Below are 20,841 nucleotides of genomic sequence, written 5' to 3' on the forward strand. Positions count from 1 at the left end.
CATTTTTGGGTGAACTAACCCTTTAACTTTGAGTGAGTTAGATGATTGCAAAGACAATGTTAATGTAAAAACAGAGGAAATCCAAATATCCAATATTGGTCAATATATATCTAATAATGACTGACTGATAAAAAAAAAAATCATTAATATCATCTGATAACTGATATGGTACCAGAATATAATTCTAAAAGGCTGCAAACAACATGGCCTCTCTAAAGGGATAGTTCCCCCAAAAATGAAAATACTATCATCATTTACTCTCATTCCTTTAATGTTTCGCTGAAGAAAGTCATACAGGTTTGGAACGAGACAAGGCAGAAGAACGAAAACAAGTCAAAGATTACAGAATTTTGATATTGAGGTGAGCCATTCCTTTATTCAAAATTATATAAATGCTATCACCCCTCATCTTTTGTGAAAGTGAATTTTAGTCTTTGTTACCCATGTGGTATACTGCGCCAGTCCAATGATTCACGTCCGATTACTCAAGGATTATTGAATCATGATTTAAAGCAGAAACCTGAGCGTGCGTGATCAGGCACACAGTGAAGTGGAATAGCAATTCCACAGAGAGAGGCACAGCCTTACATGTTCCTTCTGATCATTTATCTCCTGAGCCGGGCAAAGACAACAACGTTCCCTGAGCCAAACCTACTGCTTTTCCACAGCCTGTCCAATGGCTGGCGTGTATTTCATACAGACGTCTCTTCTCCTCTCTAAACAACTGACAGAGAATATGAGCAGGAAGAAGAGCTCTGGACTTCTTTGGGGATTTTTGGTTTCTGGTTCCATTAAAGAATGACAGATGAAGAAAAAGAAAAGAGTCAGAATTGTCAGAATTCCCCAATTATGGCAAAGAGTTTAGCAGGAATGTTCATGTGATGAAGCGATGACGATGGGTTCTAAGTACTGGAAAGTATTTACACACATGTGCACACACACATGCTGTATATGAATCAGGTCAGACCTCACACACACACACACACACACACAGTTTTTCCTGTCAGGGGTCTGGACAAACCAAAGTGGTCGAGTTTTAGAAATCAGCACTTCCAGTTCCAGCGTTGTTTCCTAAGAGCATTAATCCAGCCAAATAGCTAACAACCTATTTATAACTGGAAATCTGCCTTTTTCTTTTCTTTTTTTTTTTTTTTCTTTTACATAAATCTGTAATTTTCTAAACTTTTCAGTGTCAGCTTTCACTGGAAACCTTTTCTATCAATGGACCTATCAGTAACTGAAACCATGATCTCATGTTACAGGCTCTTCGCCACATCATCAGCTGAAAGGAATTCATTGACTTTTTCCTTTCTCTTTCCTAAACACAAGGAAAACTGACACTCACACCTTGCACTTCCACAGTTAAAACAAGGTTAATCCTTGACGTTTCCTTTGAGAACAGATCAAATCAAACCCAAGCAAAAACCAAAATCAAATACAGCTGAAGCTGATGTCATATTTCAAGGTATTAAAAAGAAAATTGGTCTCCACTGCTTTCATCTAAGTCCCGCTGGCTTTGTAGTCTAACTAAGTTTTGTATCTTTTTTGGCTTTTAGTTCAAAAACACTCCTGACTTGTAAAAAAAAAAAAAAAAAAAAAAAAAAAAAGTATTTTTTTGGTCCAGTAGAAACATTTGAAAACTTTGAATAACACCGCAATGCAATAAGAACATGAAAATGGGGTGAAGGATCACAATGAACCACAAAACACAGCCAATTAGATCAGTTCTCTCTCTTGGCACAATCTCTAGCACATGCGATGTGCTGCGGCAAAAGAGCGCAAAACTGTGAACGGGTCAATGACATGACGGGTTTTTTGTCCAAAGGCCTACATCTCTTTTATCGAATCCAAAAGGTTTTAATTATATTTTGCTACAATAAAGGTATTTTAAAGATTTTGAAGTGTCAAAGGGTCATTCAGTTTAACTGTCCAAAGGCCAATACAGCCATTTCATTTGTGATTAAAATATCTTAAAATGTAATAAATGTATGTATTTTTTTATTCTGGCATGATTTTATAACATCATATATTAACATACTGCAAAATGGTATTAAAATTACGCCTAGAAGTCGTTCCTTTGTTATGAGAAAGAATGTCTGGAAAAATGTATTTAATTGATGTCATTCGGAGTAACCAATATGAAGGGAGATAGGGAAGTAGAATAGGGAAGGCGTAGGAAGTACAGCGTAAGCTTTTTGAAGAATACGAGAATGCGGTTTTGGCGGAAACACTTGGAAAGTGGTCATTTGTTTATATAAAGCATATACAATTACATTTTTTTTCCGAAAATGACCGATCGTTTCGCTAGATGAGACCCTTATTCCTCATCTGGTATCGTTTAAAGCCCTTTGAAGCTGCACTGAAACTATAATTTTGACCTTCAACCGTATAAGGAGAATAATCCTGGAATGTTTTCATCAAAAACCTTAATTTCTTTTCGACTGAAGAAAGAAAGACATGAACAATTTGGATGACATGGGGGTGAGTAAATTATCAGGAAATTTTAATTGGAAAGTGAACTAATCTTCTAAGTTGAATTATTTCTGAATGCTACGAAAATATTAAGAAAAACTATATTTTATGCAAAAATGAAACTTCATTTATAATTTATTCACCCTCATGTCTTTCCAAATGTTTATGATCCACCACGACCACCAGGAAAAATAAGTCTCATAATCTCAAACAATTTGCTTCTCAAGTAAATTTAACTGGAAAACAAAGCAAAAAAATACTGTTTTTTTGCCGACTGGAAACTCTGCCAAGAAATATCACTTTAAAACAGTGCTGTAGCACACATTCAGCACAACTGGGCCAGAGGGAGAGCGAGAAACAGAGCAATAAGGGAAACACCTCTTTGTCTCCATGAACCAACAAACCCGAACCTCAATGTCCTCCAATAATTTGAGGAATTCAGATATGAGCTTCTCACAGTGAGTTCAAGTAAGTACAGCCTTAGGGAGGGACTCCTTATCTGGCTTATGATTCTCTTCCCAGTCCTCCCTGAACACATGTGTGTCAGTCCAGTCTCTCTTATTCCCTCCACAGGAAGGAGAGGCGTGTGTTTAAGGTATCAGGAGACTTCTCTGAAGCAGGCCAGACCACTCTCCTGCTCTCTCTTTCACAGCTGCCACATCACAAGACTCTTAAGTCGAGGTTCACAATAAAAGCACAGAGGCCATTCCAGAAATGAGAGCTGTCATCCATCTGGAAGGCAACTCCCAGTCAATCCCGTGCCCAAAGCTCTTGAGTGATTTCATTTGTACCTCTAAACCGTTCTGTTACTTCAGCACACTGAGCTGTGCACTCTGGAATTTGCAAACTGTTTATTTCTTTCTTTCTTTCTTCGCCACTTTATGTTTTGGAGAGCGTTGCTGCTGGAATGTTAATGACATCCTCAAAGCACTCCGAAAGATTCCCAGGCGACAGGTGCCAGGAGATTTCTGGAGCAACCCCACCTGACTAGTGCTCCTCTTTCATCCTCCGCCACAGTGCAATGACACACACACAAATGCCGCAAAGTGCCACCGAGGCCTGCTGCTTAAGTCTAACAGATGGCCCCCCAAAAAACTACCGCCCGGTTTCTCATTCGGAGCATTTTTCAATTCATTTGAGACAGCTCAGAGGTCACTCGAGACTCTCAGCTCTAAGCTTGTGCACCGCTCTCATGATGCTGCCTAAACCCAGACTGAACAAACCTGACATCAAAAGAGAGTGTTCAGAAGATTAAAGGCTATCGGTTGGATCCTGAATCAGAGTAATGTACACTCGGTTTCATCAAAGGTGGAGAGAAAGGATTGTATTGGCACAGAACATGACTGCTGGAGTCCAAGAAATCAAGAAATGCACACAAGTAACACAAAATACAATGAGTAGGGATGTGCAAAGAAACATGTTTTCGAAGTCAAGTGTTAAGAAAGCCATGAGCAATAGAACGCAACAATAAACTATGCAGTCTGTGAATAACGATGTGAAAAAGGTTACGTTTTTTAAAGGCTTAGTTCACTCAAAAAAAATTCTGTCATTAATTACTCAGCCTCATGTCGTTCTACACCCGTAAGATCTTCATTCATCTTCAGAACACAAATTAAGATATTTTTGATGAAATCCGATGGCTCAAGTGAGGCATCCATTGGCAGCAAGATAATTAACACTTTCAATGCCCAGAAAGCTACTAAAAACACATTTAACAGTTAATGTGACTACAGTGGTTCAACCTTAATGTTATGAAGCGACGAGAATGCTTTTTCTGCACTAAAAAAACTAAATAACGACTTTATTCAACAATATCTAGTGATGGGCAATTTTAAAACACTGCTTCATCAAGCTTCGAAGCTTAACAAATCATTTGTTTCGAATCAGTGGTTCAGAGTGCGTATAAAATGCGTTTACTGAAATCACGTGACTTTGGTGCTCCGAATCACTGATTCTAAAAAAATGATTCGTTAAGCTTCAAAGCTTCATGAAGCAGTGTTTTGAAATCGCCCATCACGATATTGTTGAATAAAGTCGTTATTTTGTTTTTTGGCGCACCGTCGCTTCATAACATTAAAGTTGAACCACTGTAGACACATGAACTGTTTTAAATATGTCTTTCGTACCTTTCTGGGAATTGAAAGTGTTAATTATCTTGCTTGCAATGCAGGCTTCTCTGAACTACGGTGGCCCAGTAGTGCACAACACAACAAAATAAAAAAAAAGCAAACATAAGTTCACAACACAACGAAATAAAGCCACAACACAACGAAATAAAGCCACAACACAACAGAAATGCTCCCGACCACTTGGCGGCTCTCAGAGCTCAGTAATATTAGTATTCCTTGCCACTGTTCTATAAAGTCGACAGTTTTACAAAGATATCAATACCATAATTAGTTTTAAGTATGTAAACATTGTATATCGACATGAAATATTAATTAAAAATCAACTACGTGCATAGCTTCATATTTATACTTGTGAATGATTTGACGCGATACAGCGCATGATGAAGGGAACATCCACCAATTCCACCAAGTGGTTAAAACGTATAATTTGTATTCATTACAATGACTTGTAATTAACATTTAAAAACAGACATGTTCAAATTCCAAAGCTTGTTAGTTCCTGTTGGTAAGACTGACAAGCTTTGGAATTTGAATTTGTCTGTTTTTAAATGTTATAAGTAATTTTAATGAATACAAATTATATATGTTTTAACCACTTGGTGGAATTGGTGGATGTTCCCTTCATCATGCGCTGTATTGCGTCAAATCATTCACAGGTATAAATATGAAGCTATTGTGCACGTAGGTGATTTTTAATTAATATTTCATGTCGATATACAATGTTTACATACTGTTAAAACTAATTTTGGTATTGATATTACTGCCGACTCTATAGAACATTGGCAAGGAAAACTAACTTTACCGAGCTCTGAGAGCCCCCTAGTGGTTGGGAGCATTTCCATTGTATTGTGGCTTTATTTCATTATGTTGTGGCTTTATTCCGTTGTGTTGTGGCTTTATTCCGTTGTGTTGTGGCTTTATTCCGTTGCGTTGTGGCTCGTTTTTGTTGTTTTGTGAACTTATGTTTGCTTTTTTAATGTGCACTACTGGGCCACTGTACTGAGCCAATGAATTTTATCAAAAATATCTTAATTTGTGTTCTAAAGATGAACGAAGGTTTTACGGGTGTTGAAGGACATGAGGGTGAGTACTTAATGACAGAATTTTCATTTTTGGGTGAACTAACCCTTTAATGTAAAAAGTTTTTTACGTTGTAAAAAACAGTATAATATAAAAATATTAACTTACAGACATTCATTATGAGTATAAAAAGCAATAAATGTGAGATTTGATGAAAAATAGTCGAATAATTACAAATTGAGACCATATTATCTCTTTTAGAGTGTTTATTGGGAGTGGGAGTTCACTAATGAGCTCTTTTTGTGGGTGTTTCTGATTGGAGGATTTAAGGCACTGTTCTTTATCAGAAATTAGGTTATTATTTTTTAGTTTTCACATTTCACATTTTTTTTTTTTTTTTTTACATTTTTTAGTATACAATACCATTGCTTAATCTCAGAGCTCATAGTAGGTCTGTTTTAAAACATCTTCATGTTATTTTTTATGGAATAATTTCTCTATGGAGAAAGTTGATGAGAATTTTACTTCCTCAACCCAACTGTAGCGCTGCATTAGGCTGGTTTATTAGGAAGTGTTTCCATTATACAAGTTCTTGCGTTAAACATCAGCTAGACAGAGCCCAAAGAAATGGAAAGTTGTAAAAACAACACAATGGCCAAACACTTCAGTGTGAATGTGTAGTTTATGGCTGTAGCAGCAGTGTTTTAACATAAATTAATTTAAAGATACCACTTTACAAAGAGAGTTTACAATAAAAATGGTCATACACACTGTAAACATTTTCATTCAACCACCAGTTTTTTTACCTTAAAGGATTAGTTCACTTTAAAATGAAAATTACCCCAAGATTTACTCACCCTCAAGCCATAGGTGTATATGACTTTCTTTTTCTGATGAACTAATCCTTTAAATAAAGGCTAAAAATAATCAAACTAATTAAAATATAAGAAATTTAGATTACCTAGTTGACCTCACTAGTCAGTTGTTGAATGACTAGTCGACTATCGAGAACTATTGCCAACAAAGAGTAACACAAACATTCCTGCATGTGTGGGTGACTGGAGTCAAGAAGCCAAACAAGCAGCAATCCAACTAATGAGAAAATGGATGCTTGTTTACATAAAGGAGGCTTTTCATTTCCATTCAGTATTCCAGATGTTTCTGTATTCCCTGATGCGCTGAACTAATGATATCAAAAGTACAAAAGAATGCAACAAACTCTCATATCTCAGCAGTGGAATACATTTGTAAGCTGATACTTCATGAGGCTTCCCCTCACTAAAAGGTGCAGGGTGTAATTTCAGAGCCAAATTACAAAATTACAAAAATAATTGTTACCAACAGGTTTCCCAGAACACTTTCCGTACTTCATTGGTCAACCACACAGATAGTCCCGCCCCCAAACTCACACTACTGGTTGAGTAGATGTTGCTATGTCCGCCTGGGCAGATCAAACAAACAAAGCAATGTTTTTAAAGCAACACAGAGTCACAGTGTTTACACCTAGTAGCGGAAATCAACCCTTGAATGCCTTACATGTAGCACATTACTACAGGATAAGAGAATGAATATTAAAATTACATGCTTCACCTTTAAAGACACACCTTACTTATCCACAAGCCCAAATAATCCACTTGTATATTGTGCTAAGCCTCATTGAGTAGGAGTATCCTGCTAATTTCAGGCTTCCTGCTACAAACTAGCTTTAACTGCAGCAACAGCTTGTGCCCCTGCTGGAGAACTAAGGCACAAGCTCACGGTGCACCTCCCACTCACTTCACACTTAGCAGGGGTTCAGACCTCACAGCGCGCAACTGCCCTACTGAGCTCCACGATAGGCTCTGCACCAATGAGCTCTGAGCTCCATCCTCTGCTCTGGAAAGAACATGAGCGTGTCAGTGAGGACACAATGAGACTTATTCCTTGCTCTCCTTGTTTAGATTTTAGTTACAAACAGGAAGTGGGTATAAAGGGTTAGTTCAACAAAAATGAAAATTATGTCATCATTTACTCAATCTCATGTCCCTCCAAAGCTGAGATATTTTTGTCTCTCCATTGAAAGTCCAGGTATAACCAAAACTTAAAGGTGCCCTAGAATTAAAAATTGAATTTACCTTGGCAAAGTTAAATAACAAGAGTTCAGTACATGGAAATGACATACAGTGAGTCTCAAACTCCATTGTTTCCTCCTTCTTATGTAAATCTCATTTGTTTAAAAGACCTCAGAAGAACAGGCGAATCTCAACATAACACCGACTGTTACGTGACAGTCGGGATCATTAATATGTACGCCCCCAATATTTGCATATGCCAGCCCATGTTCAAGGCATTAGACAAGGGCAGCCAGTATTAACGTCTGAATCTGTGCACAGCTGAATCAACAGACCAGGTAAGCAAGCAAGGACAACAGCGAAAAATGGCAAATGGAGCGATAATAACTGATATGATCCATGATATCATGATATTTTTAGTGATATTTGTAAATTGTTTTTTTAAATGTTTCATTAGCATGTTGCTAATGTACTGTTAAATGTGGTTAAAGTTACCATCATTTCTTACTGTATTCACGGAGACAAGACTGTTGTTATTTTCATTTTTTAAATACTTGCAGTCTGTATAATTCATAAACACAACTTCATTCTTTATAAATCTCTCCAACAGTGTGTAATGTTAGCTTTAGCCACGGAGCATAGCCTCAAACTCATTCAGAATCAAATGTAAATATCCAAATAAATACCATACTTACGTGATTAGACATGCTGCATGACGAACACTTCGTAAAGATCCATTTTGAGGGTTATATTAGCTGTGTAAACTTTGTTTATGCTGTTAAAGGCAGTCGCGAGCTCCAAAGGCGGAGAGCACGAGAATTTAAAGGGGCCGCAGCCTGAATCGGCGCATAGTTAATGATGCCCCAAAATAGGCAGTTAAAAAAAATGAATAAAACAAAAATCTATGGGGTATTTTGAGCTGAAACTTCACAGACACATTCAGGGGACACCTTAGACTTATATTACATCTTTTAAAAAGACGTTCTACGGCACCTTTAAAATAAAGGTGTAGTAAAATGAATTTGTACGAATCAAGTGGTTTAATCCAAGTCTTGTGAAGAAATACAATTACTTCATATGATAAACAGATTTAAAGGTGTAATATGTAAGATTTTTTGCAGTAAAATATCCGAAAACCACTAGGCCAGTGTTATATATTTTGTTCACTTGAGTACTTACAATATCCCAAATGTTTCCAACTATTTGTAAATCATGAGAAAAATTGTTACTGTGATTCCAACGATATTGTGCCATTGTGGTGTGGATCTCTCTATTCTCATAGAATTAGAGTGATTATTAAAACTTAGTTACTATAACTATAGTTATAGTTCTTGGTGTGAATGTTTGGTGCCATAGTAGTTAAACACGTCAGTGTTCAGCTATTCACATAACCTGGTTTAATTGTAACACATGAAAAACGAAGCCAAATGGTCATTATATTTATGGACCATCTGGTTGACAAGGAATTGAAACATAGGCTGTGTCAGAAACCTTAAAAAGGGCATCAAGCCACATCCAGATCAGACATTTTTGAAGAAAGCATATGTATCATGCCATGCCTATAATATCCCATAATGCATTTGGAAACCTGTCATAGCTAAGCTTGGGTAAAATAAGTTTAATACAGAGCACTAATGAAAACAGATGAAATGAGTCACTGACTCAAATGCCAATAACAATGTTTGGTACCAATTATGGACTGTTACATCAGGTTTGTGGAATTATGCAATTGAGCAAATAAAAATACAATCACAAAAGCCTCCTTAAAGGGACAGTTCACCCAAAAATGAAAATTATTCCATGATTTATTTACCCTAAAGCCATCCTAGGTCTTTAGGATAGGTCTATCTTCTTTCAGATAAACACCATCTGAGTTATGTTAAAAAATATCCTTGCTCTTCCAAGCTTTATAATGGTAGTGAATGGTGCGCGAGGATGGTTTGAGGGTGAGTAAATAATGGGATAATTTTCATTTTTGGGTAAACTCACCCTTTAAGGATATTTTGTTCTAGGAAGAATGTTTATAAAGAGCCTATAGAGGAATGTTGTTTTGTCACACCAACTGCATGTAGTTTTGACCCTGCACCCCCAGCAGACAGAGGTTAAGTGTTTTGCTCAGGGGCAGAAGGCGCTAGAGGAAGAGATCCCTCCTGATCCTAGAGATCTGCTTTCCTGCAGAGTTTAGTTCCAACTCTAAACAAACACACCTGACAGTCTTGCTTGAAAATTGCAGGCAGGTGTTGCAGTGGTTAAGACTAAACTCTGCAGGAATGTAAGTTTTCCAGGAAAAGGATGCATCCCTCTTGACAATAGGCATAGTTTAGGCTGCTGGGGCAAATTGCTTTTTAAATTGCAAAGATGTGAAAAATGTATAATGTTTCTCTATTAATGTTATCATTCTTAAAGTGTTAGTTCACCCAAAAATGAAAATTCTGTCATTAATTACTCACCCTCATTCGTCGTTCCAAACCCATATGACCTTCGTTCATTAACACAAATGAATATATTTTTGATGAAATCCGAGAGGTATATGACTCGTCCATAGACAGCAATTTAACAGACACTTTCAAGGTCCAGAAAGGCACTAAAGACATTGTTAAACCAGTTCACGTGACTACAGAGGTTCAACCTTAATGTTATGAAGCGACGAGAATAAACAAAAGAAAAATAACAACTTTATTCAACAATCTCTTCTCTTCCCTGTCATTATCTTTACATAGTTGCCGCAGTAAGCACAGTGAAGGCTTTCATGTTTACGTCCCAATGCTGACTCAGTATTGGCCAAAGATGATCACGTGAGCAGCACAACGCATGCGTCTGATGCTGTCGCAGGAGCTGACCAATAATGAGTCGCCGTTCTGACGTAGGACCTGGAAGCTCTGAACATAAAATTAAGTTTGAACCACTGCAGTTTTAACAAAAAAGTGTCGATTAAATTGCTGTCTATGGACGAGAATAAATCTCTCTGACTTTATCAAAAATATCTTAATTTGTGTTCTGAAGATGAACAAAGGTCTTACAGGTGTGGAACAGAATTAATGACAGAATTTTCATTTTTGGGTGAACTAACCCTTTAATAGAGATGTTGCAAGTGACAAAAATCACACCCACTTTTTTTTTTTTTTTTTTTTTACCACAAACATGGTATTATTCCATTCTCATGAGGACAAAAATATATATCTTTAATAGAAAATTATGCAAAACACAGTTTCATGGCTGGTAAGAAAATATTTAAATTTCAATATAAAATTGTATGGACCTTAAAAAGTTACTTTTGCACACTTCAGAAACAACCCCTATAAGGTCAGCCTTTGCTCTTGACTTAAGTCTACCACAATTATAAAAGAAAGGAGAATTTGGGCATGTATAATATGAATATCCATTTGATTATCTATTAGTTAAGAAAGGTCAGTGTACCTTAATCTCCATAAAATCCATTCTTAGCCCCTGAAATTACATAATTCTGTTCTTCCACAAACTCCTATTATGTAAGAATTAGGCGTGTGTGTTTGTGCGTGCGTATGTGGGGGACATTAAATATGCATGGGACTGAGTATGCAGTCTGCATCAAAAGCAGTTAGGTTGTGAGGTCACATGCTTTGAAAGTGTCATTGAATGTAATATTGTAATACAAAGATTTTGCTGTTCAATCTGAGGACTAGAATTCACTAAGAAAGATTGAAGCTTACTGATAGCGTCATTTAGTTGCACTTATTTGCTGTCTGTATTGATTTAACACTTGATTTGATAAAGGAATTTTACAAAAAATGTCCAATTTACTGTGGAACACAATTTTCATGATGCACGTTCCCCATCCTGCAGCTCTGTTGTGGAGAATACAGCACACTTCCACAATCTGACATAGTTTACTGGGACTGTGCGGCATGCAATACATTCTTCTAACTAATGAAAATGTGTTTGACTATACCACTCGCCTGTTTATATCGGTCTTCTCCATTATTTGACCGTCATTTGATGAATTACTGCTGCCATGATTGATCGAAAATGAATATAAACAACCCTTTTAAACAACCTACATTTCTCTAGCAATAACAGCACAATGTTAACGGCACCTGGCAAATAGTGCTTAGTTATGTGTATAGAAAGTTTTTGTGCTGAAATACTGCATGCCAATGGCGAAACTTTTTAGTCAATTTGCCCCTGAATGTGCAAAAAAAGTGTCTAAGAATAACACAATTACCGGTGAAAAGCGGATCTGCTGAATTAGACTGCATTTAGCTTAAGGGTAGGGAAGTTCTCCCCAAATGCAGCATTAAATTCCTTTTACTCTTTTATGAGGAATCTAAAAAGGTGACTGTTTCCCTTCAGATTCTGTCTCCGGAGTAACAACCCTGTGGGTCAAATGGAATAATCCAGAAATCCACTCTACTTCGACTAAAAGCCAGGCCCCGCTCTCCTGTGGTGCTGTACGTGTCTGCGAGTTCACTGCAGGGCTACTGTTACCCCTCCTTTCAGCCTGCAGTGACGGAGGAGCAGGGGCTTGTACTTGTGAGGTCACTCCAGAGTGTTTTCCGATGCTGCCCAGACATGCTCTAAACTCCACGTGCTCCAGGCTCAGAAATGTAACACCCTCCGCGTGAGGAACGCCACAAAATTACAAGTACAGACAGTGGAGGGCTACTGTATCCATCACTGAAAGCAACAGAAATGAGCTGCTCCCTCTATTCTGAAAGCCAGTTTCCATTCAATCTACTATCTTTTTGGTAATTCCAGGATTTCAGGTTACCATAAAATCCTTAAAGTGTTAGTTCACCCAAAAATAAGGGAGAGTAAATGATAAATTTCATTCTGTGGAACACAAAATAAAATCTTTTGAATAACTGTTTTTGTCTGTACATACTAATACGCCTTTTGCCGAGCTCGCTCTTCACCATTTTCCCGTCACATATCACATCAGAAAGGCATTTATTTTCAATAAAAGGAAAATAATGTTCTAAAAGTGGAAATAAATTGCCTAACTTGTGTTTAATAATATTAAAAGTGTTTATTGGGTAGGGTTAGGGGAAGGTGTATGGAGTGTTTTTATTCACCCATTAAGGCAGCATCCATTTAATAATTTTAATAAATATAATCATTTACACTTTACTATACATGTGCTGGTCATATAATTAGAATACTGTGAAAAAGCTCATTTTTTTTATTGTAAACTATTTTTAAAAATGAAACTTTCATATATTCTAGATTCCCTACATGTAAAGTAAAACATTTCAAAAGTTTTCTTTTAAAATTTGGATGATTAGAGCGTGCAGCTCATGAAAGTCCAAAATCCAGTATCTCAAAAGATAAGATCAATCTTAAGATCAATCAAAAAATGGATTTTCAAAACAGAAAAGTTCATGTTCTTTAAAGTATGTTCATTTGTACAATCAATACTTGGTCAGCAGCACATATTACAGCAAATGACTTGCTCCTAGCACAAATTACAGCATCAGTGAAGTGTGGCATGGAAGTGATCTGGCTGTGGCACTGCTAAGGCACTATTGAGCCTTCAGATCATCTGTATATTGTTGGATCGACTGTTTCTCATCTTTCTCTTGAAAATATCCCACAGATTTAGTGGTCAGGCATGTTGGCCAACAGTAATAGTAATCATGGTCAGCAAACCACTTGGGCAGGTGCTAAAGTCCTGCTGGAAAAGAAAATCAGCATCTCCATAAAGCTTGTCAGCAGATGGAAGCATAAAGTGCTCCAAAATCTCCTGGAAGATGGCTGCATTGACTTTGCACTTGATAAAACACAATGGACCAACACCAGCAGACGTCACAGCCCCCAAAATCATTACTAACTTCAGAAACTTCTCACTAGACTTCAAGCAGCTTGGATTCTGTGCCTCTCCAGTCTTCATTCAGACTCTGGGACCATGATTTCAACATGAAATGCAAAATTTACTTTTATCTGAAAAGAGGACTTTCGACCACTGTTCACTGTCCAGTTCTTTTTCTCCTTAGCCCAGGTAAGATGCTTCTGATGTTGTTTCTGTTTCAGAAGTGGCTTGGTAGTCCTTTTCCTGAAGATGTCTGAGTGTGGTGACTCTTGATGCACTGACTCCGGCTTCATTTGACTCATTGTGAAGCTCTCCCAAGTGTTTGAATCGGCTTTACTTGACAGTATTCTCAAGCTTGTGGTCATCCCTGTTGCTTGTGCACCTTTGCCTACCCAATTTCTTCCTTCTAGTCAACTTTGCATTTAAAATGCTTTGATACATCACTCTGTAAACAGCCACCACATTCAGTAATGGCCATCTGTGACTTACTCTCTTTGTGGAGGCTGTCAATGATTGTCTCCTGGACCATTGCCAAGTCAGCAGTCTTCCCCAATAGTGTGGTTTCAAAGAACAATAGATACCCGGAATTTATACTGTAGGGATGGTCATTTAATGAAACTCAAATGTAAATATTCTAATATTTTGAGATACTGGATTTTGGACTTTCATTAGCTGTATGCTCAAAAAAAAAAAAAAAAAAAACCTTTTGAAATGTTTTACTTTACATGTAGGGAATCTAGTATAAATTAGTTTAATTTTTAAGATAATTTACAATAAAAAAATATTATTACAAAATTCTAATTATATGACCAGCACCTGTATTATTGCATCCTCTTAATATACAAAAATACTGAGGTGCAAATAGTATCTGCCAATATAAAGTATAGACAGCATCTAATTACTATTTACTCTTATTGCAAAGAACTGATACTTTTACATGGTGTAAATAGAACCCATCGCTCTTTTCACGTAGTGTAAATAGAATATATTGCTGTTTTCACTTAGTGTAAATAGCATCTACAGCTATTTGCACTTAATGTAAGCATCTGTTGCTAAGTAAATATGCTATTTTCACATCTAATTGCTGTTTACACTTAGTGTGAATAGCATCTATCACTATTTGCACTTAGTGCAAATAGCCGTTGCCAAATAAAAATTGCAAACAAAAAGAGTTGAACTCTAAAACTCAATGGCCCTATAAAAAAGTTAATGTCAAGCCCTAGTAATAGCCCATTGTGAAGTTAACACTAGACAAATGGGGCACACTAATCACCAATGTGCATGTAAAGCTATTCAGGACAGTAATTTTGTGTTTTTAAAAGCGAATCATGTGACATTACAATATTAGCCTTTAAGAACCCAAGCTGAACTGTGCTTGAATAAAGAATCACTTTTCAGCCCATCTCTACCACATTCAAACCACCAAAGGGTATGGGAATTCCTTCAATTTCATCCAAGATATAAACACATGAATAATATCTATGTTGATCTCTAATTCATGGACAACAGCCAAGGCCAAATAGCTTTTCAAGGGCGATTTGTGAGGAGAACTGTTTGATGGTGGAGAATACTCAATGTTGTCCCTCTGTAAAGTCATGTTATTTAGTATGTAGACACGATGTACAGCACACACACAGCAGCTTTTCTTGTGATGTCAATAAGTTGCGACTGGTAGCCTTCTTTCAGTAGCATTAACCATGCCAGTCAGCGCCCAAGCATGCACAGAAACCCGGCAGGAAGGACCTCTGGCGGACATCCAATAGCAAAGTCGCTAAATAGCCTCTTCAACACAGATAACAACAGTTAAGACAGTATACAACTGATCTGAATCATTACTACCCTTGCAGCCTTCACTGAAAGCACAGTGCTCTATCTGTCCATGAGCAAATGCCAAAAAAGATTTTTTTAGTTTAAAACACACAAGCCATGACCTTAGAAATTGATTTCAATATAATTACTCTAAAAAATTTATGTTGTGTAATCAAGATCGTAATCGTTATTTTCAGGTAAGCTTTTAAATATTTTTCAGTATTTTTTAAACAAATATCATGAATTCCTCATAAAATATATTCATAATGATTCATAATATGTGACCCTGGACCACAAAACCAATCATAAGTCACACAGGTATATTTGTAGCAATAGCCAACAATACATTTTATGGGTCAAAATTATCGATTTTATTTTTATGCCAAAAATGATTAGGATATTAAGTAAAGATCATGTTCCATGAAGATATTTTGTAAATTTACTCTTATGACTGGTTTTGTGGTCCAGGGTCACATGTGTCCCTTAGGCTCGCCAAGTCTATTTATTTGATTAAAAATAATAGTCATTACTCCAGTTTACAGTGTCACATGATCCTTCCAAAATTATTCTAATATGCTGGTTTGGTGATCAAGAAACTTTTTTTGCTTAATATTTTTATGAAAACTGTGATACACTACTAATAAAATGTTTGGGGTAAGTAAGATTGAACAAAATGATAAAAGAAATTAATGCATGTATTCATCAAGAATGGATTGACCTAAATTGACCTAAAGTAACAGGAAAGACATTTAGAATGTTACAAAAAAATTCTATTTTTAAATGAATCAAAGAATCCTGGAAAAAAAAGGTGCAGTTTTCACAAAAATATTAAGCAGCACAACTGTTTTTAACATTAAAAAAATAATTAAAAAAAAAAAATGTTTCTTGAGCAGCAAATCAGCATATTAGAATAATTTCTGAAGGATCATGTGACTGAGGACTGGAGTAATGACGCTGAAAACTCAGCTTTGCCATCACAGGAATAAATTACATTTTAAAATATATTAAAATAGAAAACAGTTATTTTAAATTAAAATATTACAATATTACTGTTTTTACTGTATTTTAATCAAATAAATGCAGCGTTGGTGAACATATGAGACTTCTTTAAAAAAATATATATAATTTTTAAAAATGCATTTAAATTTAAGAATTTTTAAATGTTTTAAAAAATGGGCATCTTGTCATTCACCCACAATCCACTAGATGAACATCATGCAGTAATGTTTTATATAATAGAACAAAGAACTTACCAGGCCATCGCAATTGCTGATAGCCACTGATGTATCCTGCACATTGGTAACATAACCCACATATAAACAGTCACTTGGCAACAAGGGCTCAGAGTGCGTTTGGTTATTGTCCTCAAGCCACTCCACTTTGGCTCCTGGGGCCACGAGCCTGGAATTTAGCCTGAGGCGAAGGTGAAACTCCTGTCCGAAAACAGTGACGTTATAAAAGAGTGTCTCCTTGTGCCTCAGGTGGTCCTGCTCAGAGTTCGTCTCCTCATTGGCCTCTCCATGCTGATTGGCCTGCCTCCTCCTGCGCCGGTGGGACCCCTGCCCACTCAACCGGCTGGCAGAGACGGCGTGGGAGAGGAAGCGTCCGTCTGCATCCACGCTCACCGGCCTCACTAGCCCGTACTCCCTCAGGACATGCTGCAGGGAATCTGCCAGGGGCACGCACACAGTTACAAACATTCACATGTGCACGCAAACATGAAGTCAATAGATTTCAAAACACATGAAAATTGTGTAACCTATTTAAAGGGTTAGTTCACCCAAAAATTTAAATTCTGTTAATTACTCAGCCCTATGTCGTTCCACACCTGTAAGACCATAGTTCATCTTCGGAACACATCGGAAGATATTTTTGATAAAATCCAATGGCTCAGTGAGGCCTGCATTGCCAGCAAGATAATTAACACTTTCAGATGCCCAGAAAGCTACTTAATACATATTTAAATCAGTTCATGTGTCTACAGTGGTTCAACCTTGATGTTATGAAGTGACGATAATACTTTTTGTGCACCAAAAAAAAAAAAAAAGACTTTATTCAACAATATCTAGTGATGGGTGATTTTAAAAACACTGCTTTATGAAGCTTCGAAGCTTTACGAATCTTTTATTTCAAATCAGTGGTTTTGAGCGTGCATCAAGCGGCCAAAGTCACGTGATTTCAGTAAACAAGACTTCGTTACGTTTCGAAATTTCAATGGTTCACCATTGGCGGGCGTGACTTTGGCAGTTTGATACACGCTCCGAACCACTGATTCGAAATAAAAGATTCGTAAAGCTTCGAAGTTTCATGAAGCAGTGTTTTGAAATCGCCCATCACTAGATATTGTTGAATAAAGTCGATATTTAGTTTTTTTGGCACACAAAAGTATTCTCGTTGCTTCATAACATTAAGGTTGAACCACTGTAGACACATGAACTGTTTTAAATACGTCTTTAGTAGCTTTCTTGGCATCTGAAAGTGTAAATTATCTTGCTGGCAATGGAGGCCTCACTGAGCCATCGGATTTTATCTAAAATATCTTAATTTGTAAAGGTCTTACGGGTGTGAAACGACATGAGGGTGAGAAATGAATGACAGAATTTTCCATTTTTGGGTGAACTAACCCTTTAAAATAACATCTTTAAAATAAATATTAAATATTTAAATATAAAGTAAATCTTTTTCTTATTAAAAGTTTTAAAAAAAAATCTATGGAAGGAGAATTGGTAAGTTGCGTCGCTTCTTGCTTAATTTGTCCTATTGGTAAGGAGAAATGAGGCAGATGGAAAACTAATATTTCTAATTATATTTCAGGATGTCTGCTATCACCTATATCATAGGGTCATCAGAAAAATTACGTGACACAAGTTAGGGGTAAGCTGTGTCATATCAACAGGCAGATTGAGTAAATGCCAAAAAGTATGAAGATTACTAATTTGTATAAGCATAATAATAATAACAATAATAATTATTAATTAATTAATTAATTAATTAATTAATAATAATAATTGGATTCCAAAGTAGTGTTTTGCTGCACATTATTCTAAGACAACCATAAATTAGCCATGAGAAGATTTAAAACCCTTGAATTTTTAGTTTTATTTATTTATTTATTATATGGACTCAGATTATTAAAAGTAATTTGGTCCTCACTTTTATTAGTATTCCTAAATTCAGATCACTAGTTCAGTCTGTGACACAGCTTACCCAAAAGCATCTGACACAACCCATAGGGAAAAAAGGGGCAAATTTGCAATTCTCCAAAACGTACATTTTTAGAGCTGAATAGATTTTCTTTGACAGTACGACTGTCATGAAATTAATTCACACATGCAAAAAAAAAAAAAAATCAGCTTTTTAGCACAAAAAAAAAAAAAAAATAGGCTACTCATCACTTTTCTAATGTGCAGCTGAATATGACTAATACCTATCTATAAGGTCACATGACAAAAAATGTGTAGTTTTTTAGAATAAGGGGTATACAAATCTTACCCCATTCTCCCTTACAATGTGTCATGCATTCCTTTCATACTGATGAGAGAGGCAGCAACACATTTGGCTGCTCTGTTTATGCATCCTATGCATAAGTGTCCTTCACTTCACCAGGAAAGAGCTGCTTACAAAGTAAACACTATAATATGATTTGCCTGATCTAATTTGACAGTAAAGTAATGTGCATGGTTCTTCTGTCTAATTTACTCTTCTGTGTACTCATCTTGACAGTAATGTCGGCATTTTGCGACAGTTATTTCAAGCAGAAGACACTAGATCCATCAGCTGTTTTACATTATTGACAGGTAGCATGGATTGTTGCGCTTCATTTGACTTTCACACCCAACGCGTTAAGCGTAAATATAATACTGTATTATGACGTTCTTTTTACTGTAACAAAAGTTAGAGATCTTTCGGTTTAGATGTCATAAAAGTTCCAGACACTCAAATTCAAGGAAAACGTAGCTGACAGCAAAATTCTTCCTAAAACTCATTCATCTTTATAAAAGTATAAGTTGCTGAAACATGAGTTGCTGCTTCATAAAGCTGGACATCTGAACAGATCCGTATCTCCTGCATAAAGTAGCCTAACCGTGACCAGTACTGACAATAAAAACCTCTCCACGTACCTATACTGTTGGCGATGTAAAGAGTATCTGCGTGCTGAAAGTGAAGGAAAATAATGAAGAATGCACATCCAGGAGTAACATCCATGGCAGGTCCGCGGAGAGGGGAGAGCGCACGGGCGAAAGGCGGACTTTGAGATCTCAGATAAGCGATCCAGCAGCGAACGCTGCCCCCTCCTTCCCCCCTCCCCTTTCAGACTGACTGCAAAGTGCACTGGGGAAGATAGGCTCATTCTCACCCTCCCTGTCCAGCCCCCTCTCCTCCTCCACAGTCCAAGGTAAGCGTGAATGCAGATCCTCTCATGACAACAGAAGACCACCAACCTGATCGTTCTTCTCATCAGCGTTGAAGGGGAACTCCAGTTTCATCGTTCTTGTGATGCACTCGGGTGGTAAACATGAAAAAGCTGTTATACTCACACTTCATAGTCAGAATCAAGTTAATTTGAAGTTTAATAAGCTCAATAGACGCCATTCAGTAATCATGTAGAAGAGAGCAGATATAATGTGAAGAATATGGGGGTAGCCTATATATAAAGGAAAGAAAATTAAAGATTGTATTATTTGAGTATTAAAGGTATTTTTGCTAAAGTTTTACACACCAAAAATCATTGTAGGCCTAAACTCATGAGAAGACAATCATAGCGAAAAGCTGTTTTATTTTACATGGAGAGGGTCGCCCCCTAATGGGCACCGCCATGCTGTCATCACATGACCAGCTATGTAATTGACAGAAAATAATACTCTACAAAGTAATAATAATTATAACAGCAATTTATTATGGTGGCTGAGACAGCTCTGCAGCTGAAGAAAACACATGCAAATAGAAAAAAAGAAATTAAGAAAACATCTTCATCAGTCTGACTACACACATAAATACTGTAAATACTCACAACACAACCAAATACAGAAACACACTGCAAATACTCACAACAAAACCACATACAGCAATGCGCTGCAAAAACAACGCAACCAAATACAGAAACATGCTGCAAATACTCACAATGCACGTACCATCACAATGTTAAAATTAACAAAAACTCAACTTTCAGGTCGTCGACAACACCACTGACGTTGACATTGAAAAATAAGCATGTCCGTGCCAGGTTTGTCATTTTTTGGGGTCCCCTTGAAACATTTCCGATGTGGTCTGTGCTATTTGCAGCACATTTCTGTATGTAGTTGCGTTGTGAGTATTTGCAGCGTGTTTCTGTGTTTGTTTGCGTTGTATTTGCAGTACTTTTCTGTATTTGGTTGCGTTGAGTATTTGCAGCGTGTTTCTGTGTTTGTTTGCGTTGTATTTGCAGTACTTTTCTGTATTTTTTTGCGTTGAGTATTTGCAGAGCATTTCTGTATTTGGTTGCATTGTGAGTATTTGCAGCGTGTTTCTGTATTTGGTTGTGTTGTGAGTATTTGCAGTGCGATTCTGTATTTGGTTGTGCTGTGAGTATTTGCAG

At 36.8% G+C, this 20,841-nt stretch overlaps 1 protein-coding gene across 1 annotated transcript in view; it reads right to left on the reverse strand.

The window, feature by feature from the left end:
• Positions 1-19,472, reverse strand: part of adamts2a (ADAM metallopeptidase with thrombospondin type 1 motif, 2a) — a 100,004-nt gene extending 80,532 nt beyond the window's left edge. The window contains exons 1-2 of the mRNA XM_067375183.1: positions 19,388-19,472; positions 16,520-16,935 (exon numbers count right to left, since the gene is read on the reverse strand). Of these exons, the coding sequence (XP_067231284.1) occupies positions 16,520-16,935; positions 19,388-19,472 (501 nt within the window). The remainder of the gene's footprint in view (positions 1-16,519; positions 16,936-19,387) is intronic.
• Positions 19,473-20,841: the final 1,369 nt, after the last annotated feature.

The sequence above is a fragment of the Chanodichthys erythropterus genome, chromosome 22, assembly GCF_024489055.1.
Source record: "Chanodichthys erythropterus isolate Z2021 chromosome 22, ASM2448905v1, whole genome shotgun sequence".
Lineage (NCBI taxonomy): Eukaryota > Metazoa > Chordata > Actinopteri > Cypriniformes > Xenocyprididae > Chanodichthys > Chanodichthys erythropterus.